This window comes from Pteropus medius, unplaced genomic scaffold (assembly GCF_902729225.1).
Source record: "Pteropus medius unplaced genomic scaffold, Ma_sr-lr_union100, whole genome shotgun sequence".
Lineage (NCBI taxonomy): Eukaryota > Metazoa > Chordata > Mammalia > Chiroptera > Pteropodidae > Pteropus > Pteropus medius.
The window spans coordinates 46630959-46658532 of record NW_024340849.1 but is presented as its reverse complement, the minus strand read 5'-3'; the positions used below and the strand labels follow the sequence as shown (position 1 = coordinate 46658532).

The window sequence follows — 27574 nt, the reverse complement described above, 5'->3', positions numbered from 1 at the left end:
GGCTTTCTCTGATTCCAGCTTCGCGACATTCACATTTCTGTTCAGCTCTGACTCTGCCCATTACCTCATATCTCCCTCCTGTCAGTACATCCATCCTTTGGGAACAGCCTGATTTCTGACTCTGTCTTGCCCTGTCACTCCTGCCATCTATGACTGCAGCTTTTTTTTTTCTGGTTTCAGATGACTTACTGCCCCAATCCCTAATTCCATCTGATTTTTAACATTTGTGTTTCAGCATATCCAGTTCTCAATCCTCTCCTGGTTTTGTAACCTGGCACCGGAGCCTGAATTTTTCAATGTGCAAACAAAGTAAATACAGATTTGACTCTGGGCATGAGCTCTGACTACAGTAATTCATGAGTCTCACCTGGGCTGGATCCACATCATTTAGCATAACTACAGACGTGCAGTGATAGTCCAGAACCAGTCTCCAAAAGTCTTTCACTGTGTTTGGCAAAGGATGCTGGGTGACTATAAAAGCTGAAGGCTGTTTATAGCTCTGCAAACACAAACAAGAAAGATCCAAATATACCAGGAAAATGTGAAGGGAGGAAGCGAAGTTATTTTGTACGCATACACATTTGTGACATAAAACACTCAATATGTTTAACAATTGTTGAATTCTATCACCATTGTCAACCCCAAAATAGATTAAATATAAACTTATCTGCAGAATAATGATAAAATATTCTCACTTTGACACTAAGAAAAAATAAGTAGCTCATAATTTTTTTTCCTATTTCTGATAGAAAAGCAATATTGGCCTTATACATAATTATTTTAATGGAGAAAGTTTAACTTTAAAAATATGCGTAATTAAAAGTTTTGCTTTTCTTAAAAATCTTCCCTTGTCATTTATATGCATGATGGCGTTACTTATTCCTGCCATAAAAGGATACACATGGTTTTTATTGCTTTGGAGAGCTGCAAACAAGTTTAATACCCTTTTACTGATATCATACCAATAGAATTAAAATTTCCACATTAGCACTGAAAATACCCATTCATTTTTCCCATCAATTGAATAGCAAACGTTCATTCAGTTAGAAGTAAATAGATTGACAGGAAGTAATGAGTTGTGTACTATCTGTACTGACAGGCGATTTTCCCCTCTTGTTAATTACTGCCTAAATTAGGAGGAAAGGGAACAAAAATAATGTTGTGAACAATATTATCCCACTTCACTGCCTTGGTGACTTAATAGCTGTCTTTTGCTCTCCCGCCAGCAGGTTAAAAATTTAAATGCTCAGAGAGTAACCAGAACACGTTTCATTTATCAATACTTAGGGACTGGTGGTTTCCGAGAGACCAAGAAAGTTGGTGCTTGACAGAACACCATATGTGGAATCTGAAATGTATTTTGTTGAAAAAATAGTTTATGTCTTAAAACAAAAACAAACAAAAACAAAAACAAAAAACAAACAGCAAGTGAGTTGAAGAAGACCCAGGACACATTTGGCCATCTTCCCAGCTGGTCCCCCTTGAGAAAGATCTTCCTGTTTCTTTCTGAGAGAAGGTCATGGGCTTACGTCCATGAGGGCAGCATTGATGTAGTTGCTACTCTCCCCATCAATGGTGATGAGGAAAGGCAGGCAGCGGTCTGGGGGCAGGATGTCCATGCACCGGTTTTTCTCATGGTTCCGGGGCAGAAGCGCGATGCTACAATCTTCCACACGCAGTGTCGGTGTTACCATGTTCAGGGTCTACGTGACAAAACACAGACATATGGGGAAGAGATTGCTGGAGAGAGCATTGTCTCAAGTTTGGACTTCACCAGATCCACGTTTCCTAAAGCTGACTACAAGATGGTCCTCTCGCCTACCTTTCCCATCCCGCTATTTACACAGTTATATTTTCATTTCTCTCCTTGGATTTTGACCACAGACAGTGCTCACCAGACATAAGGGCCATTGTGAATCTGTAGGATTAAGAGCTGGACTAGACATCTGGACACTGGAGAGTAAGAGGTAGGGTAGAGTTTGGCCTGGAACCAGGTACATTTAGACTGAATGTGAGTATGAGAAACGCAACAGTGAACTCTTGCCAGGCAAGTACTCTGAATGCACCTTGCTTGGTTTGGCTGCACTTGCGTGGCACCGTGGGACTGCCTGGTGTCTGCTTTCAAATGCGGGAAATGGCTCTGCTGAACCAGTGGTTCTCAACCAGGTCATTTTGTCCCCAGGGGACACTGGCAATGTCCACACACAGTTTTGGTTGTTGCAGGTGACATGGTAGAGGTCTCCTGGCATTCAGTGGGTACAGCCCAGGGATGCTGCCTCCTACACAATGGCTTGCAGAGCAAAGATTTATCCAGCCCCAAATGTCAGTATTGCTGAAGCTGAGAAACCCTGTGTTGCCTTGAGTGTTCAAGATCTGACTTAGGGATATTTCTTAAGGAGCAACATCACAGTCATTCGCCTCTTCGTTTAGCATGACTTACCCGGAATTCCTCTTTAATCTGGCTCGAATTTGTCTGTGGATCCAGTTTGTTCATGTCATAATACAGAGACCTGACTTGGGAAGCAGGGACAGAGGTGTCTCCACAAAGACAGGCTTCTAGGATGGCATCGTGGATAAACACGTATTGCTCCTGATGAAGCAGATGGGACTAGTTAGTAATACGGAAATCAAGGTAACCCAGAGATCTAGAGCAGGGAAGGCAGCTCCACATGGTTAAGACAATGGAGCGGTGGTCTACCACAGACAGTGTGTTCCCAACCAAGAGAAATCAAGTGGGAAGATCTGACTCCTAGAAGAGGGTGTATTCCCCACAAGGCACAGCTGGCACTTTGCTGAACGGCCACGTGTGGCAGTATAACAGGAGGAAAAGACAAACAGAGGCTCAATGCACAAGTGTTATATGGACTGATTTAAACCAATCAGACACTGAAAATTACCAGAGCAACCACTGTAACACTGTAATACTAGAGTAACTGTGGCTAAAATACTTCTGCGATTCTGATTCCAGAAGTTTGAAACTCAATATTTCAGATAAGGAAATGAACAGAATCTTATCTATCTATAATGAAATAGAATTTGCTGACCTAATTAATAATGAAAAGAAGGTCCAGGGAAACTTGACATCACCGTGAAAATAAATGCTCAGTTCTGAGCATTTAGAACTATTTATTTTGAAACATTAATTAATGTGATAATTATAGAAGTTCTTAAGTGTCCAGAGAAGAGCTCTTATTTGTATGTACAAAAAGTCCACAGTTTAAAAATGGTCCTCTAATTCAAAATTGGCTTTGACTTTCTCTAAAATTAATTACTATAGTTTTATCATATTTATTATTGACCTTTAATTACACGAGATGTAAAAATGTCTCATTACTTTTTACTTTAATTTCTATAAATAACTAGGACTTATAGGTCTCAAAAACAACTCACTACCAATAAACAATACCTCAAAACAGGAGGATCAAGTGAAAAAGTGGATGTGGCAATGTTTGATCAACTATAAAATACATTAAAAATACATTATTATCATTATCTTTACAACAAAGAACTGCTATTCTAAAGAAAAAAAGACCATAAAAGTAGCATTTACAGTTTCTGCTACTTTTATGTTAGCTTAAAAAAAAGGAATTACGTTTTCTAGAAGCTTGTGTAAGCTTTATGCACAATCAAAATGTAAGGGATTCTTATTTGTTCTGCTTCATAAATCATTTTCCAGGTGGTGGATATAATGCTTATTTAAAAACAATCAAATATTAGTAAAAATATGATTTTGCTAGGAGCAGGATGTATTTTTTTCTCAAAAACTTAAATTCCTGATACACCTTGAATTCTACTTGATAGAAGTACTAGTTGGAACAGAGTGCTTCTGCAAAACAGGCAAATTCCCACAATGCCAGGCTATTGGGATGCAGGAGAACAAAATGTACAGAGATTACTCTTGAGCCACAGGAAAAATACCTGGCTATTCTCAGGAGTGGTCTTGTTCTGGTCACCAGCTGGTTTAAAAGACATAACACACAGGTATTGAAACCCTGAAGTCTTAATGTATGTAGAGATTCTACAGGGCTCCTTGACCCAGAAGCATAAGCAAATTGATGTTCTTGGCTGTGTTATCTGGGAGACTCCTGGCCTTTTTTTGTTTGCTTATGAAAGGAAAAACAAAAGGAAGATGAGAGGAAGGAAAGAAGGAAAGGAAGAAAACAGATTGCCAGGTATATCACTTTTTCTTCTAAGGAGTTTCCAGGAGAGAATTTACAGTGTTTCTTTTCTCCTTCGCTCTGGGAGATGGGGGATCAGGAGAGGCCTTCGGGACCCAGCCAGAGGACTGATGGGGACTGACAGGAAGTACAGTACCTCTGTTTGCACCATGTTCACTCTCCGGGACCGCAGCTCCCTGACGCAGTTATAGATGTCCACCACCCCTTCCCTTTCCGCCATGTCCAACATGATGTCGATGACAATGAAACAGCCAGTCCTCCCAGCACCAGCACTGAAAAAATGGAGACAGAGGTCTGTCAGTGGAGGAAAAAGGATCCTTTGCTGCTGCTGCTTCTTATAAAAATTATTTATTATGGTGGAATTCGCATCACATAAAATGAGCCATTTAAAGTGTACAATTTAGTGGCATTTCACTTCTTCACAATGTTCTACAACCATCACCTTTATCAGGTTCCAGAAAGTTTTTACCACCCCAAAGGAGACCTGAATCCACTGTCCACTGTGCTTCCTTCCAGAGGCTCTGGGCATGCTGCTTACCTGCAGTGAACCACCAACGGGCCTGCGTTGGGCGGGCTCTTGGATTTGACCTGCCGGACGAATCCCAGCAGCCCCGTGGCATGGTAAGGGACCCCGTGATCCGGCCAGCCAGTGAAGTGAAACTGTCTGATCTCTCGGATTTCATGAACACCCCTCTGCCATTATCCGTCAGCAGGATGCAGAAAGAGAACAAAGGAAAATACAGGATGATCAAGCAGGAGAGTGTCAAGTACCCCTATGAGTCATTAAACCTAGGGCTAGGAAACTAGGAATTTCTGGGAAGGAGGTCATTCCTGGAGATTTCACACACACTTCCAAAGCCTCAGGCAGAAAGATGTTTGTGAAAGGGGAGATAACATTTGAAGTAATTCCAGCAAATGGATGGATCTCAGATTCCTTGAAATTCCTTTCTAAAAAGTAGACTCTGACTTTTGTGATTTAGATCCTACGTACAATGTGAGATGAGTTCAGAGAGAAAGAGGCACAGAATAGGGACCTGAATGATTTAAAGGGTATCTGTGCGCTCAAGAGATCAGCTACCGAAATGCCAGACCCTTGTTCTCTCTCCTCAATATTCTGGTACCTTTGTCCCAGGTCCTCGAGCAGAGTACACACTGTGGATATATGGAGAATGTTGCTGGAAGAATGAGTGAGGACTACTTTCCAATTAGCTAGACCAGAGAACTAATTTTCATTTGTGACTCCGTTTGTTAGATTTCTCTTTTCAAGTTAATTCATTCATCCGTTCACCAACCATTTGAGCAAACGCAATGCTTCAGGCATGGCGCCAGGCGCTAGGGCCACAGAGGTGTCAGACAGTGTCTCCTGTCTTCCAGCGGCTGTCCCATCTGGTTTGTGGGAGATAGGTGTGTACGCAAATGTATATCAAGAAGATCGAATTTTGCTGGAATTCTATGTTAGGTCAGTAAGTTGAAGTGGGAGAGCTGCCTGCTGTTGAACTGGAGGCAGGCAGAAGGAAAGAGACTTTATTTTTTTCTTTTTATAATTTACTCTTATTTTGAGAAAAATTAAGTTGACTTATATCCATCAACTTTCTTTCTTTCTTTCTTTTTAATACCTGTGAGCCTATGTGTTAAGACTGTGTCTTAAAAAAAAAAAAAAATTACTTCCAGAATCAAGGCTGGATATAAATTTGGGATCAAATTTAATTTTCTCCTTTCTCTTATTTGGTAACTGTTTACTGAGTACCATTTCTGCATTAGGCCCTGGGTTTGATTTTATTATTTCTTAATATTAAATATCCACTAACCTTATCACATTCACCATAGGTCACTGTTCACACATACTTAGTGAGCAAAGAAGAAATTCAGAATTTTTACGTGCTTTGAAAGACTAGAAGAGGCAAACAATTACGAGTTTTAAGAAAAGACTTGTTTGCTATCAGTGTATTAATACGTCTTAGTTTAATAACCCACAAATACTGAAGCTTTATTACTCTTTGAAAATCATGCTATTCTTTTTAATTTTTATTTTTCAATCATGCTATTCTTTAATGGAGTTTAAGCATTAAAAAATTAAGCTGTCAGGGAATCACAAATGAAAATCAACACTGTTATTTGCTAAATGTGCTCTGTGACCCCAGAGAAGTATTAGTAGGTGCTTAGCGCCCATATTTCTTATCACTGAAACCATGGCCCCTTTGTCCAGTCTCAAAGTCTCCATCAGAAGATAAAGGGTTATTCCTGGGTCACCCACCAAAGCCTTAGAGAGCTCCCCTGGCTTTATACATATGACTGGGCCAGGGGTGGTCCCATGAAGTGAGGGAAGCTTATAATACATATTTATTTATTCCAAAGAGGACCAACAGGCATTTATTTCTCTCATAAACTTTTATTTTTTTGAGAACTTCCCCATTTAGCTTTACTAGATTTCAGCTCCAGCATCCACAAGTTCTAAATTCTATCCATCATGATATGGGCCTCCAACTGATCTAAGATTGACTTTCTGAGCAAGGTAAATGTCAATTAGAAGATGTAGAAAACTTTTTCCCAGAATAAACCTCCACTCTCTTATATGTTCACTATTGACAAAATTAGCAAAGGAAATCGCTTCTGAGCCAACTCTCATTCTTGTTCATTGACAGAGCAGTTTCTCCTGTTGCTGTTGCAATACATTTAGGGGAAAAATCATAGATATGATCAGTGATCATAACCCAGAGATGTTCCAATTTGATATCAATTACATTTTTTTGTTTATTTTCACTATAACAAGTATGAATGCCATATAAAAAAGTGATACTCACTTCATTTTCCCATATAATATAATGGTGAGGAAGAACCCAAGACATACAATAGTGCCTAGACTAAAGTAGGTACTTAGTAGATATTTGTGGAATGAATGAATTAGTGCATACTTTCTATTTGAGACAGCAGGACCACATTTCCACTGTCTTCTCTGAATCCCAGGCACCTTCCGCATAGAGACTTTCTTTCCTCCATGATAAAAGGGGATAGGTTCACCAGACAGCCTATATCCATGGAGACTTTAGAGCTGTCTTCTTGCTGATACAATGGGTACCATATATATTTAAAATATATTTAGCTTTGAGTCATCAGCTGCATGGGAAAGGAAAGCTGACAATTCCATGCAAAACAGGACTTCATCAGTTTTAAACTGCAATGTGTCTGCTTGTTTTGCAGAGCACAGCCCAAATCCATTTTTCTCCTTAGGTCCCTTGATGCAACATACTCTCCAAATAGAATCAGAATTGTAGGATTATCAAAGTTTCTTTCCCTTCTAATGAGAACGTTGAAAATCTACAAGAAGTGCTCTGTAGATATACTAATGATTTGTTTTTCTTAAAGATTCCAATTGCCCAGTTAGAAAATCACTAACATGTCACTTTGATTTCCCCAAATGCCTTAATAAGTAGCTCGTCCTTCCCTTTCCTCTGCCACCTTTTCACTGGTTATCTGATGACTAAAACTGCTGGGTATTTCTAAAACATATCTGTGAAGCTGGAGATGTAGGAGAGTACAATAAGAGGTTAAAAAAAGCGAAAAACCAAACAAACAAACTCTTTCTTTAGCAACTGAGATGCATTTTCAGCTTATTAGAGAGCTGACTACTGTTCAAAGAACTCCATGTTCAAGTGATGGCTTTTCGATGATTTAAAGAAAATATCGAGGGTCTTTTATCACTATCTGTTTTAATGCAGTTATTCATGAATGCTCTTGCCAAGAGCCATACAAAAATTCTCCATATATCCCCCCCACAATTCTGCCTAGGAAGAGAAAAAAACGACATCAAAGTGCGAGGTTCAGAACTTGAAGGATTGAGTCAACCAGAACTCTACATCCTTTGAAGTCTCCAAGCCTCCTGCCTGCTTATTAAAAAGGCAGCTAAGGAAAAAGAAATAGTATGAGAAACAGATGAAAATAAACTAGCCTTTTTGGCCTTTTGATTCTATGACAAATATGGATTTGAAACTCAAGATAGGTAGTTCAAAACATAAGGGTAAAATTTAGCCAAAAAGCAGATACTGCAATTTCCTTGATTTCCTAAAACTAGTCTTGTTAATTCATAAAAGTGCATTTAGATACCGTGAGAATAAAGAGTAGAGAGAGGAAGGCCAGGAGCCAACTGCCCACCAGTCCACTTACAACCAGGTCCATCACAGGGACCTGCTACTGTTAAATGAGTACACGCTTTTACAGAAAAATTAACGACACAATTGCTATATCCAGTGTAACTGTTCAGGGCTCAGTTCTGGAGAATCAGCTCTTGACAGAAAAGTCTAGAGACCTCAGACACAAAATCAAAGGCAAGATGAGGACTGGAAGGCAGAGTGCTTCTCAGTCACATTACGTTCACTTTCCCCACAGCCTACCTGTGACACTTCTCTGGATGGGCTGCAGTTTGCTTCACTTCCGGCCCCTCCCTATGTCAGCAGAAAGAGGGGGAATAAGGAAATTCCCTGTTATGCCCTACAGTGCTTCCCAGACAAGAAGCCCCATCCATGCACATGGGATGAGGCAGAGGAGAGCCAAAGCAGAACATTCAAGACCCAACACCAGCAAGTATAGAAGGCTAAAACCAGTATGGGAGTGAGTATGAATGAAGGTGCTGGTTCATGCAAGAGTATTCTGTCTACTTATTTTTCCAGGTAGGTCACTTCTACCTGGAAAATCCATCAGCCCATATGAAATCACAGGCCTGAAAAGCCTTAGGAAATAGAGGGATTCCAGGAGGAGTTAGCATCTTCATCTCAGCACTGAACATAGGGAATCCACATGGACATACAACATGAAGGCATTTATCAAACAGTAAACAAAGACAGAGCGAGAGATAGGGGCTGAACGATTTCAACCATGTTACAAAGAAAAAGGAAATAGGCATTATCTTTGTTTTAGTTGCAAAATATATTCTTATGAAATGGGAATGATTTGCTTCAAAGATGAAACTGAACTATTATAGAATCAGAGGGTAAGATGAAGTCTGGAGAAATCACTAGATAGAGCCTACCTGCATTCAGGTGTGACCACGTATGAATTATCCTAGACAAGTTAATGAGGCTAGTACCACTAACGTCTGACCATAGCTTTTCAAAGTACGTAGTGTGAAAACTTACCTTCTCAACAGCAAATGTTCTTATCACATATTCTGCCAGTAGTTCTGTTTCTATTAAGGTAACTTTAATGTCTTTATATATCTCTGTGTCATCAGGCCAGTATTTGCAGCATTTGACCTTTAGAAAATACAAAGGAAATAAAGTTTAGTTTTTTTTTTTTTTTTTTTAGTTCCCCAAATGATGGGTCACAGTATGATTTATGGGATAAAATTTGCACACAAAAACGAAAGTTAAGCTGTACACTCCAGAGCAAGGTTTACTTTTTTAGATCATGTATGCTTTTCTTCTCCCCCCAGGAAAAAAAACAAAATTTGAGTTATGGGAGGAGTAAAGGCTAGGAAAATGTTCTAAAGTTAACATATTGTATTTATACTGCAAATATCCCAGTTACAGTAACTACTCATTTCCTATTTATTTCTACTCAGGGAATGGCTTGGAAAAATAAACTATAGAGGTAGTTTGTAATATTTTAACGCCTCTGAATTTTAAATTCCTCTTAGTTTCAGAAATTGATTGAACATTTTTGAGAATGAATGAAATCAAAGACAACAATAAGATTAGAATTTTTTTTTTTCTGAAGAAGGAAGTAGCTATGTGGTTTCCCCAAGTTAGAATTACAGATTCATTTTAATCTAAGTAAAGTCAATATACAAAACTTGGTAAAATATGAAAACAGTCTTTCTATATTACTGAAGCCTCTAAACTAAGGATTTTTCAGGTGGAAGAAATTTGTTAGAGTTGCCCCTCCTAGCAAATTGTTTTTTTTTGTCCTGTAGTTCTTCCAGACTCCAGCAAAAGCGTGGGGTCCAGCCCAGGAGGAGGTTGGCAGAGCCATGCAGCTGTCCTTAGCCTCCGCTTCTCTGTCCTGAATTCCTGGCAGCTTTATCCATTTCTGTCACCACTTCTCCATAGATAAACTTCTGTACCTCTGCCCTATTTTTCCAAGTGCTGAATTCGATTTCTAACTTTTTTTGTGGGCATTTCCTAAAAGAGAATTCTTTGTCTCACATCAACTGCTTTCCTCCTGACTCCCTATGTTAATGACATCGCGATTTCCCCAGTCACTCAGGCGTAAAACCTGGCGATTCCCTCTCCGAAATCCAACCAATTGCTAAATCTAAGAAGTTTTTAAGATATCTCTCAAATATATTTTCTAACTTTTTATTCCTTCTGCCACGATCTTAGTTCAGGCTCTGGTAACTTCCTGCGTGGACATTCTAGACACACCAGTACCAGAAAAACCCTTCCGAAGTGTATCCCAAGGGCATTTACTTGCTCTGCTCAATAAGCTTTTATTTCCCATTACTGCTCATGAAATTAAATAGAAATTAAATTTGGCCTGGCATTTAAGACTCTTTTTCATTTGGCCACAACTAGTTTTCACCCTTATCTTTTACTCTCTTCCCGTCTATCCACATGTATCTTATGTGCAACAAGTGGTTTGACATATCCCCAAACAGATTTCATGATCCAGACTCTTACTCATGCCATTCTTTCTACTTAGAAGGAACTCCTCCCACCCATATATTTCCAGCTAAAATTTTATCCATTCTTCAGTATATCTTGAATCCATACCCCTTTGAGTCTTTCCTCAATGTGAGCTCTCTCTTTGATCCTCTTATAATATGTGCATGTTCAGCCAGTATGACACCCGTCTTATATAGCCTGACGCCAGCTTGTAAATGGCACTGTATTACCTATTTCTGTAAAACCTGCAACATTCTGCATTGTGTACCGTACATACTAAATATGCACTATATACATGTAGACTTGAATTTCACAGAGAAAAATCATAAGATTAGTGTAGAAAGGAAGATCCCTGACTGGGAATGTTTACAAAAAGAAATATGGACTGAGATGACCTTTCCCAGAATATCAAACACCTTGGTACACTAATGCTTCTAGTGTGGTACAGTGATGGCCAGTATCTTAGCTGCTTCCTTCAGAAACTTTCTGGCAGCTGATTCAGTGCAGTTCTAGATAAGTCTTATTACCTTTCCCTTTACTTGGTAAGATGTAAGTCAGACACCTCAGGAATTGGAGATACAATGTAGCACAAGACAAAGATAGCCCCTGCCCTCATTAAACTTTTAGTGTCTATTGGGAATTTTTTTTCTCATGGGAACATTAGCTGTGCCTTTATAAAGTATAAATATTTATAATTATTGCTTATCTATAATATTTCAAAGATTTACACCATGGATGCCAGAGCCAGATCTAAAATATTCCAGAATAAAAAAATAATTTCTCCAGTTCCTTTCCTGAATGTAAAGTGAGTCTGAGCAGAGCAGGCATATTTGAGGAGATGTCTAATTTGACAGCAACCCTACTTTCATTTACAGAATATCTAATTATTTTCCAAACGCTAGTTAACAGAGATGCTTCAATGGTATGCGACGGGGTCTCTTCTATATTGGAGGACTTGTTTTTACCTTTTTGTAACTTCAATTATGCAAGCAGAGGGTAGTGGATAGATATGAAACTAAAAATAGAACATATATATACACTTCTAAAATTAAACAATTCTCTATGGAATGAATATACAATTCGAAACCCATGTATTTCTCTGAAAATTACAAGAGAACAAAACACACACCTGCACCTGCAATCTATGTTACACTAGGTGTATATTTTCTAATAAAAGTGCCTTTTTTAGGTTGCAATTGATATAAGACATATTGCACGGTCACCTTCTATTTTATCTCCTGACTCCCCCTCCCCCAATTTTCAATAAATATGAGTGCGGGGGGTTTCAACGTCTTGGAGTCAGGGAAAGCAAAGGCCCCTGCAATGTATGGAAGGCTGAGTTTCTTTTTGGAACTGTTCTTCCAATCCCGTTGGGTGTGCTCGGATACTCTGGGGAATCTAATCCTGCCGTGTCCTCAGGCCGGATGCAGCCGGGCGCCCCCTCGCGTAGGCGGCAGGAAGCGGTCGCGAGGTCCAGAGGTTACCCAGGGCCAGCCGCGCCCGGGGGTGGGGACGGGTGCCACCGCTCTCCCAGCGAAGCGAGTGAACCATGAAAAGAAAGCGGTCTTCGAACCTCTCGGCAAGACGCTAACTCCGCGCCCGGAGGGTTGCCTAAAATGAGGGGTAATTAGGAGAAAGTAAGCCCTGGGGTTGCCCTCCTTCCAGAATGTGTTCACAGGCAGAGACTTCTCCAGGGCACAGCAAGCCCCTGGCTGGGCGGGCCCAGAAGAGGCGGACGTGCCATTTCTAATCCCGCCCCCCTCATCTCATCTCCCGGAATATCTTGAAATGGTTTGCCACATCTGTTTTAGTTTACTAAAAACCTTTCTAAATTTGGTTCTTTTTAGAATGTTTTTAACCGCTTGGATTTGTGTCAAGTTATTATTTTGCTTAAAAAAAAAAAGTGGAGGACAAATATATGCTTCTTTCTAGATGGAGACTTTCCATGCCTGGGGAGTTTGGGATCTGAGTCGCCTCCTGGCTTTTAAAGCCTACATACAAAGATGTTAAGACCAGTGTTTTTGGGGCGCCTGTTGTAGCAGAACCAGAGGCGTCTCTGCTCTGACGGTGTGCCAGGGTTGGCTGCTTTTTGCAGCCGGTCGTTACCTGCACCTGTCTAGGAGAGGCTGTGCCCCCGACGCATGCTAATCAGCGAAGGCAACGGCCTTCAGCCCAGAAAGCGTGGCCCTGATCAGGCTAATAACCTGGATGCCCCAGCACTGGTTCCATTCAGCCATCAATCAGGTACCAGCTACTGAGCCCTGCTGCTTGCCATTACAGAGAAGGGGTATAGGGGTGTAGGGGAGCATTCTGTGGACCCTGCCTCCAACTGGGGATCATTGTTGGCTTTAAAATTCACTAACAATACAGAAAGCAGAATAACTCTCTAGAATTTCTAACTGAAAAAAGTTTCTAAATGAAAAAAAAAAAAAGAAAAATATTCATGGAGGTGGGTCGTTTTTAACTGCAGCCCAGATGATCCTATATACAATAAAGTCAGAGGACCCCTGGTGGGCTGGAACTTAGCTTCTCAGGTTTTAATTATTCTTTAACCCTTTCACATTTCAGCAGGCCATTACAGTGGCACATTGCTGTCACCTTCAGGGCATCCTGACATGGCTAGAGATGTGGTCCTCAAACTTCAGCAGGCACCGTAATCCCCTGCAGAGCTTGTTAAAACAAGCTGCGCCTCACCCTGGAGCTTCAGATTCAGTAGGTCTGAAGATGTGGGGTCCCAGAGTTTGCATTTCATCGAAGCTCCCAGGTGATGCTGCTGGTCTGGAAACCACACTTTGAGTAGCAAGGATTTAGACAACACAGACAATGCAGACAACTCAGAGTCTGACTCTTGTTAAGGCTAATGTGAGCTTAGGTAAATCACTCAAGTTTGCTTAAGGTTCTTCATCTGTAAAGAGGGATGATCTTAGTTCCTATCTCAAAGTGATCTAAAATTAAGTCAGGGGTTACCAGATTTGTGTGCACACTGGAATCACTTGGAGTGTTATTAAATTCCAAAGCCCAAGCCACACTCTGGACCAATTAAATCCTAATTTCTGGAGTGAGACAGGCATCCGTAATTTCTTGTAGCTCCTCAGGCAACTCTCAAGGACAGATTAGTTTGGGAACCATTGGATTAAGTGGCATAATGCCATTAAAAAACATCTGCCCCAGTTGGGGTTCACTGTAAGTTGTCAAAAAATAGAAATTCTTATTTTTATTAAGTGATAATTTTGTGATCTGGACTCCAGGTAACAACAGAAGTTCAGGGGGTAAGGGGCCCATAAGGGCCTGGAGAGGTGACGCAGGGTGTCTTGGAGAAGGAAGAGAGAAAACCGAGCATTGACAACTGTGCCTGGCTTATGCTGGGGAAAACCACAGGTGAAAACAAAACAAAGGGAAACTCCAGCACTTCCTTTAAACCTCTTTCCTGCAGTCCTCATTCCAGGGACCAGGAAGACTTGAGGGAGCCGTAAGCAGGTCTGTTCTCCCCCTAGGGTGGTCTGATGAACTCCCAGAAGAAATTAGGAAATGGTGTCTGCAATTTGCGGGGATGCGAATCATATCAAATGGAGCTGTGAGGCATCACAGAGACAGCCAGTTTCCAAACACTCATTTTCAAGATCATTACGACTGCCATACATAAGCCTTTCATGCTTGGATTCCGCCATTTAGAATCACTGCATTTTCACAACTGTGGCCTCGGTGTCTCAGGGAGCGTAAGTGACTGGCTTGAGAGAGGAGAGCCAGCATGAGACAGGGCTGGTCACTGTCCCCTTCATTTCCTCCATTTCCTTGTTTCCTCAAATGAAGAAACAAAAGGCAGGCTCAAGGAGGGCAAACGACTCGCTCCAGGCAATAAGCTAACTGGTGTGCAGGGGGAGGCTACAGACCTAGGCTTGGCTCCAGATGTCAGGCTTGGGAGGGTAGAACTGAAGGCGAATCATAACTTTCTTCAGTCTTGCCAGATCTGGCTTCAGAAACAGATGCCAAGTTGGAAGCCTTGAAATGACGTTAGCTTCCTTGCCTTTTTGGGGCTGAGTGATGATATGAGGGGCAGAGGGGCAGAGAGAACAGAAGCATACTCTGAAGCCATCACTAATTCTTGTCCCTGATCCCAAATTGCTGTTTCTGCTGGTGCCTCCTGTATCACCAACTCTCCCAGTTGGCAGGAAGGAGCCTGGGGCAGAGTGCGAAGGTCTCTTTATGTGCATGGGTCCAAGGGCTCATTTCTCTAAAAAACCCATGATTAAGAAGGATTAAGAAACTGAATGTTAGCTCTTCAGTTGGAGGCACCACAGTATGATCTAATAAACATGACTTTAAAGGGGTAGGAGGGAGGCAGAAGACAAGGGCACTGTTATAAGTTTTGATTCCTCAAGGGGTTTTCAACAGAGTCTCTTCCCCGCCCTCTCAAAAAAGACATCCAAAGAGAAAGTGACCACGGTTCTATTAATAGCTGTGTTCGGGGCCAGCTGAGTACAGCTTTGATGGAGATATTGGATAGCAAGTGCAGAAAGGCTGCTTGCTGTGAAGTGCAGTTACCAAAAAGGGCCCCAGCCAAGAGCAGCTGCCAGTGAGGTTTCCAAGAGAACAGATTTATTACATCCAATTTTTTTTTTTTACAGAGTTTTCACAGCAATAAAAACATTCACTCATTTAAATATTCTGAAAATACAGATTGCTTTTGTCTCTGTGATGAAGTAGATGGAAGTGCATTTGCTTTTTGTTGTTGTTGTTGTTTTTCCACTAACTTGTGATGTTGTGGCCAGTGACATACCCCTGAACCTCAGTTTTCTCATGCATAATATGAGATAGTTTTGATTTCTTAGGGAGGTTGTGAGATTATGTATAAAGACTTTACATAAGTTCCTGGCTTATCATAGGTTTCCTAGTTCCTTCCTTCAAAACCTTCATTTGGACCTGGGCTCTCCCTTGGCCAACATCCTTGAAGCCTATTTCAAGAATGCCACTAATCAAGAGCTTCTGAAGGTCTGGATGTTTGAATTCGGGAAAATCATTGCACGGCCTAAGTAAATCCCACTTTCACACCTCAAGGCTCCTGTCTGAAATACCTCCCATGTAATTTCTGGTTTTCTTCCAATTGCATCTATTAATTAATATTATTAATTGATGGACATACGGTACTTAACAATATGTACAGGATCACATCCATATTTGTAATATTTGTTTTCCTCAGCTGTAAAGAAACATGTGGTCTGATGCCCCTTGTGGAACTTTAAGCATCATCTTACTAACCACATGAGAAATTTATCTTGTTACTTTTCTCTCTTACCTCATGTAGATGGAAAGGGTCCTATCCAGCTAGGTCAGAAAGCATCAGCACTTTGAAGGAGCACGCTTGTCCAGACTGCTTGTTCTTACTGTTATTTAATAGATTTGGCTTTGACTTGTAGCCAGACCCAAAATTTAAGTCTTCTTGCCAAAGGAGGGAGATTTGCCAACCATCGAGGACAATAAAAAGTGCCACATACTCTAAAGATTATTCTGAAAGAAGAGTTTCAGAAATCTTTTGAGCAATGAGCAATTATTAGTATTTATATACATATGTATAGATATAGGTATATATACTGTATATACATTTCCTGAGGTATATCAGAGGCGACATTTCTTAGAGTGATAGCTGATGTATCTTTGAAAACAAAAATCTGTATTTTCTCTCGCGGATAGTTTCGCATGTCTCAGAGTAACAATGCAGATCTACATAGGACTTTATAGTTTATAAAGTTTTATATCGGTTGACTTTGTGTAAGTCACAGAACTGTTCTGACTAGACCATACAGAGGTTACAGTCATTCCAAGTCCTAACATTATCTAACTAAATGCCACTTCACATAGTATCATTCCTATTTTATAAAGACATACTCTGAAGCTGGAAGAGGGTAAGAGATTTAAGGGGTCAACATCATGGCTGCAGTGTGGAAAAACCTGCCTGAATGTAGTGTGGTGGCGTACAGGCTGACCTGCCAGTCATTAGACGGCTGTGAAGGGTCGTGATGAGCAGGCCCAGTCAAAGCATTGCTGGGGTACAGAAACGAATGAGTTATGGCCCCAATGCTCATGGAGAGACAAATGTATAAACAACAAATGTAACTCAGGGAAGAATGAGAGGCAAGCTTAGTGGTCAGAAGCACATTCCCTAGGGCCACAACAACCGGGTTCAAAGGTTGGCCCCATTTATTAACTGTGTGACCCTGGGCATGTTACTTAATCTCTCTGTGGGTCCCTGTTTTCATTTGCGGAATGGGGGTCATAATAGAGTTGTTATGAAGATTAACTAAATTATTGTTTGTAAAGCTCTCAGAACATGCTTGGCAAGGGAGATATGTCACAGATGAGACCAGAAAGATGAAGTACTGATTCTGTGGGTGGGTGGCAGCGGGAGGGACTCTCCAGTGAGGAAGTGGGCAGAGGGTATCTGCCAGAAGCCTGAGTGGTCCCAGTCCCTGCTAAGTTGGAGCCTGGAAGGATGGGGTCCTCTCGACAGCAGTAGGAGACAGTTCACATTTCATGATCTCCAGCTGCTTTTGGCACTGTGCTGGCTGAACTTATTTAGTGCTATGTTTAAAAATAACAGGAATGATCTTGGGATAAAAGTGTGTAGAAGAGAGGAAGAATGAAGGAAATGGATTTCTGCAGAACCAGCATTTTCAAAGGGTGCTACTTCCTTCGTGTGAGCGCACACATGATCACTGGAACCACCTTGGGGCTCCCTGCAGTCGGCTGGCTGTCCTGCTGGGATGGGCTACTAAGTGCAGAGTGCAAACTGGATGCTGGAATGCACATGCGAGTGTGCTGTGCAGTGATTGTAGGAGCAGTTGATTGCCCAGATACATGTGTCAGGCATCTCTATCACCAGCTTCTGAGTAGACAGCTGTGGCCTACTGCCACTAGAAGCAAGATGGGGTGATCACCAGAACAAATACACCTCAGGGTTCCTAGAGCAGGTGAACTCAGAGACTGGGCCTTCTGAGTCTCCGGGTTGCCCATACCACCTCCAACACACACACACACACACACACACACCTCTCTCTCCAACTTACCCCCCCAGCCCCACCCTCCATTCTCTCTCTCTCTCTCTTTCTCTCTGCTATGCAGAGGGCTAACATTTTATTTTTAAGGACCGCTGATAAAGAAGATTTTTTTCAAGCTCTCTTAAAAACTCAAATTTGATGACAAAGCATGGTGTAATGGGAAGAGAACTGGTTGTTGTGCAGGAGGGCTCAGGTCTAATTTTAGCTGTGTTACATGTGACCTTCTGCAAGTCACAGAGCCATTCCAGTCCTCAGTTTCCCTTTTTGCAAAAGAGGATAGTAGACCACATGGCTATCAAGATGATTCCAAGTCTGAGGATTATCTGATTACGTGGCTCTAGCATGAGATGCCTCAGAAGCCGTACAGCATTGTGGTAGGGAGGGTTCTGGAGTTCTAATCCTGGGCTGACACTGACTGGCTATATGACCTTGGACCAGTTTCCTAACCTCTGAGAGCTTTAGTTTATAATCTGGGAAATTGGGATAACAATACTGCCTGTACCATAGAGTCACTGTGAGGGTCTAAACTCCCAGCACATCAGTGAGAATGTGAGAAATGTCTACCATCAGTGACAGTTCTTACCATTGTGTCAGCACCTCTATTATTAAGAAGGAAACAGTTCATAGTATAGAGCTCCATGCATTCTATTTATTATAAGATCTCATACTTTATGGTATATACCAGGATTAGGGAGACAATTAACTTTAATTTCAGAAATATTAATTTGGGTTAAATTCCTCTGAGATAGTCTGAGGTACACACTATCTCAGTTAATCTTTTTGGGGAGGTAAACAGCTCTAAGGGTTAAGGAAGCACGAAAGAGGGACTAACAAAAGGCACAGGTACCCCGGGTCTCAATATCTTCACCTGTTCTACTGCCCACTTCCTTAGGTTAACACAGGACTTGCTAAACAGAGCAAAAGACTTTGAAGAATGTAGTGACATGAATAGCTGACCTACCTAATTCTTGACTGAGCATCACGTAAGTAATCCTAAGCATGTGAAGTATGTGATTTGACCGGTTGAATGGATTAAAACTCCTACAAATTCATTCTTGATTTTGGATTCTCTACCCTACAATATCAGAAAAGAAGCTATCTTTGGTGAGCTAAGGAATGTAACATCTTTTTCTAGAACAAAGAATTATCTGTCCATCTGAATTTTAAGTGATAAGGGTTCTATTTCATAGTACACCCTGTGAAACTAAAAGATAAAATCCAATGTTGGGGTTTTGAAATATCTATTTCCCCCTTACTTTTCATATTCCCTTCTGTGGGCAGAATTCTCCATTGCATATCACGAGTCTCCTTCAGCTTTCCCCTGGCAGACTCTGCTTCTTTATAGTAACTCCTAGCAGTGAGCCAGTGAAATCCTCGGTAGTTAACTCATCTCATTTCCTGTATTCACTATTGGTTATGTGACCGGTCCACATCTGTCATCCAGCAGCACTTCTGACATTTTCAAATCATGTTACCCAAATGCATATGCCTTGATCCTGAGGTTTACGAGATAAGGAAGCAATTTACGCGACATCTTCCTCTCAGGTGTGAAGGGGGTTCTTTAATTGAATTTTACATCAAGGATGTGTCCAGAGCTGCCTCATGTTCTCATTGCTAAAAATCTGGTCCCAGAGAAATGGGGCAGTGGCATAAGCCATAGCTGTTGTCCTACTCTGGCCTTACATATATGCAGACACTTTCAGAGAAAACGTCCCGAGGCCCTGAATTCTGGTTGTCTGTTAGCCTACTGAATTAATTCTCCTTTACTTAAGTTCCTTAATTAGTTAAACTAAAGCAGAGATACTGATGTCTTGCCACTTGGTTAATCTGAAAGGAGTTGCATACAGACTATAAAACCACTCACTGGATTTTTCTTCCTCTTTGGCCCTCTTCTCTTGGGAAGCCCCTAGCGTTTCTCACATATTTATTTAGCCAGATAACCTCAAGCCTTCAGGGAGAGGCAGAGCAAGGCCTCAGAAGATGAAGTTAGCAGATCTGGAAAGTAGCCAAGGGAAAAAAGAATTCTGTATTCAAGATAGGACATCTTTACTGTTTTCCAACAAGTTATTCAAAGAATAGTATAATATACTTGTAGTGTGCAAAGTTGGGGGGGGGGAAACAATTTTCAAGAGCTCATGTGAGCAGAACAAAGGAGGAAGGCTATTGCAGCTCTGAGACTATCCCATATTGCACCCAATTACACTGCCAAGAAACTACAGATGTACACTGCCCGAGCAGGTACAAATGTGATTGAGGCTATGTTATAAAAACTCTCAGGCAATGGTGCATTTGTCCCAGGTGCACCTGCCCATCTGCTACACATTCAGGCCCCTTACTATCTTAAGCGCTGTATAGACACTAGGGCAGGTGACCACCTATATTTGGGGCAGGCACCCCAAAGACAATGGCATATAAAGTTAGAGGTGACAGAGTGGGACTACAGAGGATCCAAACCCAGACCAGTAAAATGTGAATACACAGGAAGTCCAGACACAGAGGAACATGAGGATTTTCCAGGGCCAGGCAACTGCTGCAAAGCAGCAAGAGTGGCTGCTGGGGTCAAGCAACAGGGCTTGACGATGGTAACCATGAAAGTGGGCACTGCGACACAGTGATCTCCATGTGTTCAGCTAGAGAATGTTAAAGAGCCGATCTGTACGCAGTTCATAGATACCTGGGGAGACAGGAGAGTATGTTCTGAGAAACACTCATGATTCAGACCTGCAAATTTGCTTTGATCCTGCAATATCCTGCCACTGTGGCAATATTAGAGATGACTGATATGAAAGCATCAGATGACTTATCGCACATAAAGAATTGTCCCTGAAGCCTATTTTATAATTCATCAATACTTGGGTAAAAATGACTTCGCTTTTATTTTTTTAAAAGAGACATAATGAGTTAGGCTGAATTGCCAAGAACTTAATACAAAAGGGTTAATTAAGTCGGCTAAATGTAGATAGATTTCTGTTTACCAAACAAAGCTGTAGTAAATTTTACTCATATCCATAATGACCATTATAGATATATGTATGACCTTATAGTTCAGTCTGTTCTCCCAGTATAAAAGAAATCGAGGGAGGGAATGCTATAAACAGAAATTTTCCTTGGATTAAATGTTATTTTGCACTATCTTAAATATTCCTTTGTAATTATTCTTCCACCTCTTCAAAAACATTCACTGAATGCTTTCCAATACTTTCTATGTGTCCAGCCTTTCGGGATTCACAGATGAAATAACTTAGTCTTTACTCCCAGAGGCCTGTAATCTGGTACCCGAAGGTGTTTTGTCCCTTCCTGTACATGATTGTACGCCGCCCCTCTATATTTGTTTGTAAATGTTTTGAAGATGGGGATCCGTTCTTCTGTCTTTCTGGCCTTCACCTACAGGAGGCTGAGCGGGTCCCTGATAACTAGTTAACTAGTTCCATGTGCACCACAAGAACCACAGAGAGATGAATAGGCTCTCAGGGGTAAGGCCTCTAACACAACAGCTGAGAAAAAGGAGGAATGAGAAAAAGATATGAGGCTGAGCCTTCTTCCCCACAGGAGATTCATTAATTCACTGTGCCGACTCATGCAGAATTCAGAAAAAAAGAGGCAATGGTCTGCACTCAGAACAAAAGCCAGTTTGCTGTTCCCGACAATGCAAAGAACATTTCTGAAACCGAGGAAAGGATGTGTGAGCAAGGGATTGTGTGTGTGTGTGTGTGTGAGAGAGAGAGAGAGAGAGAGAGGCATATAGCATATATTTGGAATGAACTTTTTCTCTGGTACAGAGAATGTAGAAGTTGTGAAAGGGACCTAGTCTGGTTCCCCACGTAAGCAAATGAGAAGGAGAAGAATAGATAGCCTTAAAAATGCATGTGTGTATACACACACACACACACACACACACACACCACACACATTTATTTTCAGGAACACTATCAGAATAAAGTTTACAAAAGTTGGGATTAGCATTATAGATAAGAAATTTTATATAAGAAAACTTATTACTTTAAGCTTAAAATGCAGTACTTAGTACTTAATTTAAAATACTTAATAAATCTTCATTAAGATTGAAGCATAAAGTTCTGTGGTTTTCTCCTGGCTTTATTTGGAGAGTATTTTTTTTTCCTTTAGTCTCACATTTTTCAAAATCTCCACCCAATTTAGTAGTCGATGGAGTGTTTCCTAGTTGAATGAATTTGTTTTATGATTGTGTCTGTTTTTGCATGTCTTTTATACCGCAGTTTACCTTTCAATTAAATAGATTCGCTATCTAAATTGGATTGATGGACATTAAATGACGATGAATTGGGGGGAAGGTAAAATAATTATTTTTGTGTTCAAGGAGATCTTCTTCCAAATGCAAATATCATACTTGCAATTACACAGAACATGATGAATGTTTATAGATATCTTTATTAAATGATTGTCAGAGTTCTCCAAAGGAGCCATGCCCTCCCCAAGAACCCCTCCGTGCAGGAGGCCAGAAACAGATGAAGTACTGCTGATCATCCGTTAAAGAAATAGAAAAATGCTTGGAAGGTAAAATTGCTGGATCATGCCAGTTGATAAACCAGTGGATTTTTATAAGCAATGTTGAGAACTTTTGAAAAGAAGATATTTTCTCAAAATCGTAATTTACTGTAGTCAGATTAGCTTATTTTCAAAGGAAGGTCTATAAATTATAGACAGAGCATCTTTTAAGGGCTGCATAAATTAAATACCGACAGAACTCATCTCATTGGTAAGTAATCACACACCGCAATATTATGCTCTAGATCTAAAAAATTTGCGTATAATAGCACAGAAGGAATAGGAGTGGACAGCTCTCTCTTAAGGAAGTGGCACACATGTCTTTTTTATTGACTCATTCCCTTTTGAAAATCCAGAGTCTGTACTTTTTTCCCATGGCTGGTATTCAGAGCAGACACAGTGAGTGCCAAGAGGGTCCACAGGCCACATGGATTAAGTAAGGCATATCTGGGCTGCAGATGCACCTGTTATTCAAAGGGGTCTCTGAGCCAAAATGGAAACAAGAAACAAAAATATTCTTCATATAAGCATGAAGCGTTAGAGTTCATTTGGCTGTTTCCCTTCATTTCGGGGATGTGTAAACTAAGGCTCAAAGGTGAGAGTTCACATAGAAATGCCCACAGTGCCTGAGCTGTGGTTACCTGTGCCCTTCAGAGTCACCTCTGTGAGGACTCTGGCTATTGGTTGTCCCAGAATTCCCATGCGCCCAGGTCCTGCTGCCATCAACAGAGTCTTGCTTACATCATCCTGTATTCTTATCTTCTCTCCAGGAGGAAGGCAGGCCAGCTCCTGCTCCAGGCTAACCCTCTCATCTGTGTTCTTGATGCCTTCCTATAATAGCTCTGTCCCCAATTTCCTCAAGTCTCTCAGCTCACAACATTGCTTTTATCAGACAGATGTTATCGGGAGAGGATGCTGTTCCAAGTGTGTTGTTCATGTTCTGGTTATATTTATTTAACTGCATCCTTCTCTTTCTCCGTTCTCCAGGCTCGGAGGAAAAGATGTGCCCTTAAGGCTGGGTTGAAGACCTGAACTCTGGATGCTTTCCTTCCCGCCTCTCTGGGAAGCACTCCCTCAGCTGTCCACTTTCTTTTCTAATCGCTCCCTGTCTCCTGATTCTCCCCTTAACATCACCAAACTTTCAAAATATCCTTTGATTGTAAATGCTCCTCTGTCTACAGCCCTGCTTCTCTCTCTTCCTTTTCAGCTGAGCTTCTGACAAGTTTAAATTGTCTACCGATCCTCATTTTCTACGCTTGCCTTGATCATGTAGACTGTCTTCAGTCTTCACTATATGTAGTGAATGTACATTATTTTTGGTTATTCAACATCCATTTCATCCATTCATCCTTTCTAATACATCCTTGACTTCCTTTACAGGAATTACTTCTTCCCCATGGGGTGGCTTATCAATTAGGAGTCTTGGACAGCAAGGGATGAGCACATGTACCAACATAGGGAAGTCAGATGCTTTGTCCTTGTTATTTGAATTCCGAACACAGTGACAAAGGCCTGGGAAATGTTGGTGCTCGCCCTCTTAGCACCAGCACCTTGACCAGACTGTCTAGCTGGTCAGGGGCTCTCTGCTGGTCACAAGATGAAGTCTAATTCCTCATGTGCTTATCTAGCTCTCTATGACAAAGTCTCAATTCTCTCCATACTTCCCTCTTTCTGTGTTCATTTTGAACACATCTGCAGTTTCCCTAGGGTCCTGTGGTTGCCTCTGCCCGGAACACCCTTCTGTCCCTTCGTTGCTGATTAAATCCTATTTGTTCCTTTCTACTCAGCCCCGTGTACCACTTTCTCTGGGATGCATTCATTGACAAAACCCCTCCAATCTGAAATCTCAGGCTGATGAGGTACCTCTTTTATGAATTCCCATAGCACTCTGTGAAACCTTTATCACAGAATTAATTACCTGCTTGAGTCCCCATTACTGTGGACGGGGACATGCTTACGTTGTCTTTGTAGCCCCAGCCTCTTGACTAGGGGGTAACATATGCTCCTTAACTGAAGGAATTCTCTCCCACCATGGCCATGATCCTCTGTCACCTTTCCTCTTTCTTTTTTGTACCTTCAGTCTCTGCTTCCAATTGTGTTATCTTGTTAGACTCCCAGTTATACTCATGTCTACTCTATCAACACACACACACACACACACCCACCCCACTGTGACCGCGTTTTGACCCTGCCTTCATTCTAGGTGCTTCTCCATCTCTTTCCTTTGACTCACTTCTCCAAGAACAAGCTACACAATTGTCTTTACCATACATAAAGCCACTATTTCATTCCATTGAGTTCATGGTTCTATCACACCAGTGAAACCTGTTATGCACCAAAGGCCTCTTAGCTGTTAATGGGAAGGCACTGTGGAATTGTGGAGAAAGCCTGGGCTTTGAAACTAGACAGACCAAGATTTAAATTCTAACTCTGTGCCTTTGGCCAAATTATTTAACCTTACTGAGCTTTAGTTTCTTAATTAAAAAAATAGGAATCTTTCTATGAATCTCATAGGGTAGCTCTGATCAATAAGAGAAGGTATGCTTAATTATGTAGCAGAATGCCTGGCACAGAGTAAGTGCTCGATACATTTTGTTACCTATCTTCCCCTGCCTAATCCCAGGTACCTGGCCTCTCTGCAGCTTTTGTCACACTGCTCACCTTCTCCTTCTCGTTGAAACTCTATCTTCTCTTATTTTTCATAATTCTGGGTTCTCTTAGTTCTCACTCTATTTCTCTTCCTCTTCTGTTCCAGACTCCATTCTTAGCTCTTCCCTTATCTACCCCTAAATATAGGTATTCTCCAGTGCTGTGTTCGGCCCTTCCCTGTTCTGTTTTCTCCCAAGAAAGCCATGCCTCTGTTATAGTGCTTATCACTTGGCATCGTATATTTTTTTGTTTGCCTGTCTTTCTATTTCTTAGACTGTGCCAGGTCTTTTAATCTTGTTATCCCCAAAGCCTAGCTCATAGTAGGTGCTCAGTAAACAAAGGAAGAATCTCGCATTTCATAGTTTGTCTCCCTGTCTTTAGTTCACAGATCCCTTCTGAACTTTCTGGAAAGCCCCACATTGTTGTCCATTAAGTGTCTCAAACTCAGCATGTCCGAAACAAATAATGTTGCCTTTTTCTTAGACCTGCTCTTCTTTTTTCCAGTGGGGGGTCGTGGGTGAGAGTGGATACTCATTGTTGGTTAGTGGCCTTTACATCAACCCAAGTCACAATGGTAGAAACCTTGGTTCATATTCACGTTCTTTTGCCTTGTCAGCATCCCCCAACGGCACCCAGATTACGTATTCCTGTAAGCTCCCAGTGCCACCGTACAGCTCCAGCCCACGCTGTCCCTCACCTAGAGTCTTGCTCTAACCTAGTTTGTCTTCATGCCCTTCTGTAACTGTTCTAAACCTTTCTTTAGTGGCCACTAGAATCGTCTTTCGGCAATACTAATGAAAACATATGATTCACCAGCTCAGTGTCTTCCATGACAACAAATAAACACACTTGCTGTGTCTACCTTTGCCTACTACTAGAAAGGCAAAGTGGTATTGTTTCATTCTTGCCATTTAAAGTTCGTTCTCTTAGTAAGGTCCAGATCCTCACCACATTCTCCACGAAGTCCTCTGAGATTCCCTTAGGCAGAATTAGCTCGTCATCATTCTGACCTACATGTATTATGGTTAATTGTTCAAATGGTTCTCTAGTACCATATTTTTTGTTCTTCGAGGACAAGTGAATTATAAATATCTTTGTATTTCTTAGTGCTGGCTATATAGTAAGTGTGTCATTAAACGTTAGATATATTGTGCTGAAAAGAAATTAGAAAATCTACTTTTGTATTAATTTGTGAACAAGACAAATCAGGCTCTTGGTTGATTTTTTAACTTTTTATGTAGTGGAACTGAGGTCTTTGGGCCTCAAAGATTCAGTGGGGCAGCTAGGGAGGCATCTTTTCTGGAAGAGCCAGTTGCCATAGAGGGTTAAGTAGAGGGTTCCTTTCCTGCTGCCAATACCTCAGTACCAGTTACTGCCTCATTTCTTGGGTGCTATGCTCGGTGGAAATGATGTGAAGTGTGGCAGTGCCTCGGTGGGAATCGACTTCCTTTTTTCCTCCTGGTTTTGTGTTAGTTATGGAGGAAGGAAGGTCTTCAGTCAGCTACATTAATACAATCATTGAAATAGCTGACAGATTGAAATGGAGAGGAATGTTTGTTGAATAAGTATAAATTAATCAAAGTTAGGACTATAATTACCCAGGGCACAAAATATCCATCTTAAATATTTGGCTCATTAAAAAAAGATCTATGAAAGGTAACAGTGAGAGTTCAAGAGAAAAAAATTTCAGCAATGTCTATAAAAAGAGTATGTCTCTTCCCATTTATGGATAAGTTTGATATCTTAGGAAAACTCAAGAGATTTTGCAGAAAATATTATTATTATTATTGTTGTTGTTGTTATTATTATTAATAGTTACTGTAAGGCATTCCCTAGGTTATTCTCACTATTAAGTGATATTTCCACATTTTACAAAGGGGCAACCTTGCCTCTCTCTTGCTTCTTTCATTGATCCCACATCTGGTGACTTTTATAGAAAAGCAGATGCTCTTTGATGTATGTGACAGGGGCACTTGGGATCTTAATATATCTTCTTCCTTGCCTGTGAATTAGAAAGTTAATTCTGATGTCTAGTGTTCATAAACTTTTTTCTTTCATTGTTCTTTTAGTGACAAATGTTGTGAAAGGAATTATAGATCAATTTCTTTGTGAAGATAATACTCTTTAAAGCAGCCATTTAAGTGGTTCCCTCCTATCCTCTATATTGATAGAGGTTAACATCTCGGTCCCTACTTCTCCTAGCTCCAAAACACTTTATCACCTGTTATCAGAACTATTCAGAGCAAGTCCACAATAATTTTCCTGCATGACTATGCGATCTCATTTGAATTTTTAATGAGGTCTTCATGAAACTGACTAAATATGTTTAGAAATCATTAGCTTAAATTACCGGTACAAAAACCTCCTGTGGGAGTCCTGCAGATTTGGTTATAAAACTTTTGGCAGATGGATTAGTACAACACCACCACTGAGTTTGCGAATCTCCACACAGACGGTGTAAATGGGAGTGCCTAGGAAACAGGCAACTGGATGAAAAGCTGAATGTCCCTCAGGTGGGTTCATTAAAAAGAGAAAACAATCACAACACATTCCAGTGCAATTTAAATGCCAGGTG

The 27574-nt window shown here is 41.0% G+C and overlaps 1 protein-coding gene across 5 annotated transcripts in view; it reads right to left on the bottom strand.

The window, feature by feature from the left end:
* Positions 1-27574, bottom strand: part of PTPRM (protein tyrosine phosphatase receptor type M) — a 699551-nt gene that overhangs the window by 20024 nt on the left and 651953 nt on the right. For all 5 annotated transcript variants that reach the window (XM_039845844.1, XM_039845843.1, XM_039845845.1 and 2 more), the window contains 6 exons: positions 9308-9424; positions 4717-4871; positions 4315-4450; positions 2441-2590; positions 1530-1703; positions 368-499 (listed from right to left, as the gene is read on the bottom strand). In XM_039845844.1, coding sequence (XP_039701778.1) covers positions 368-499; positions 1530-1703; positions 2441-2590; positions 4315-4450; positions 4717-4871; positions 9308-9424 — 864 coding nt within the window. The remainder of the gene's footprint in view (positions 1-367; positions 500-1529; positions 1704-2440; positions 2591-4314; positions 4451-4716; positions 4872-9307; positions 9425-27574) is intronic.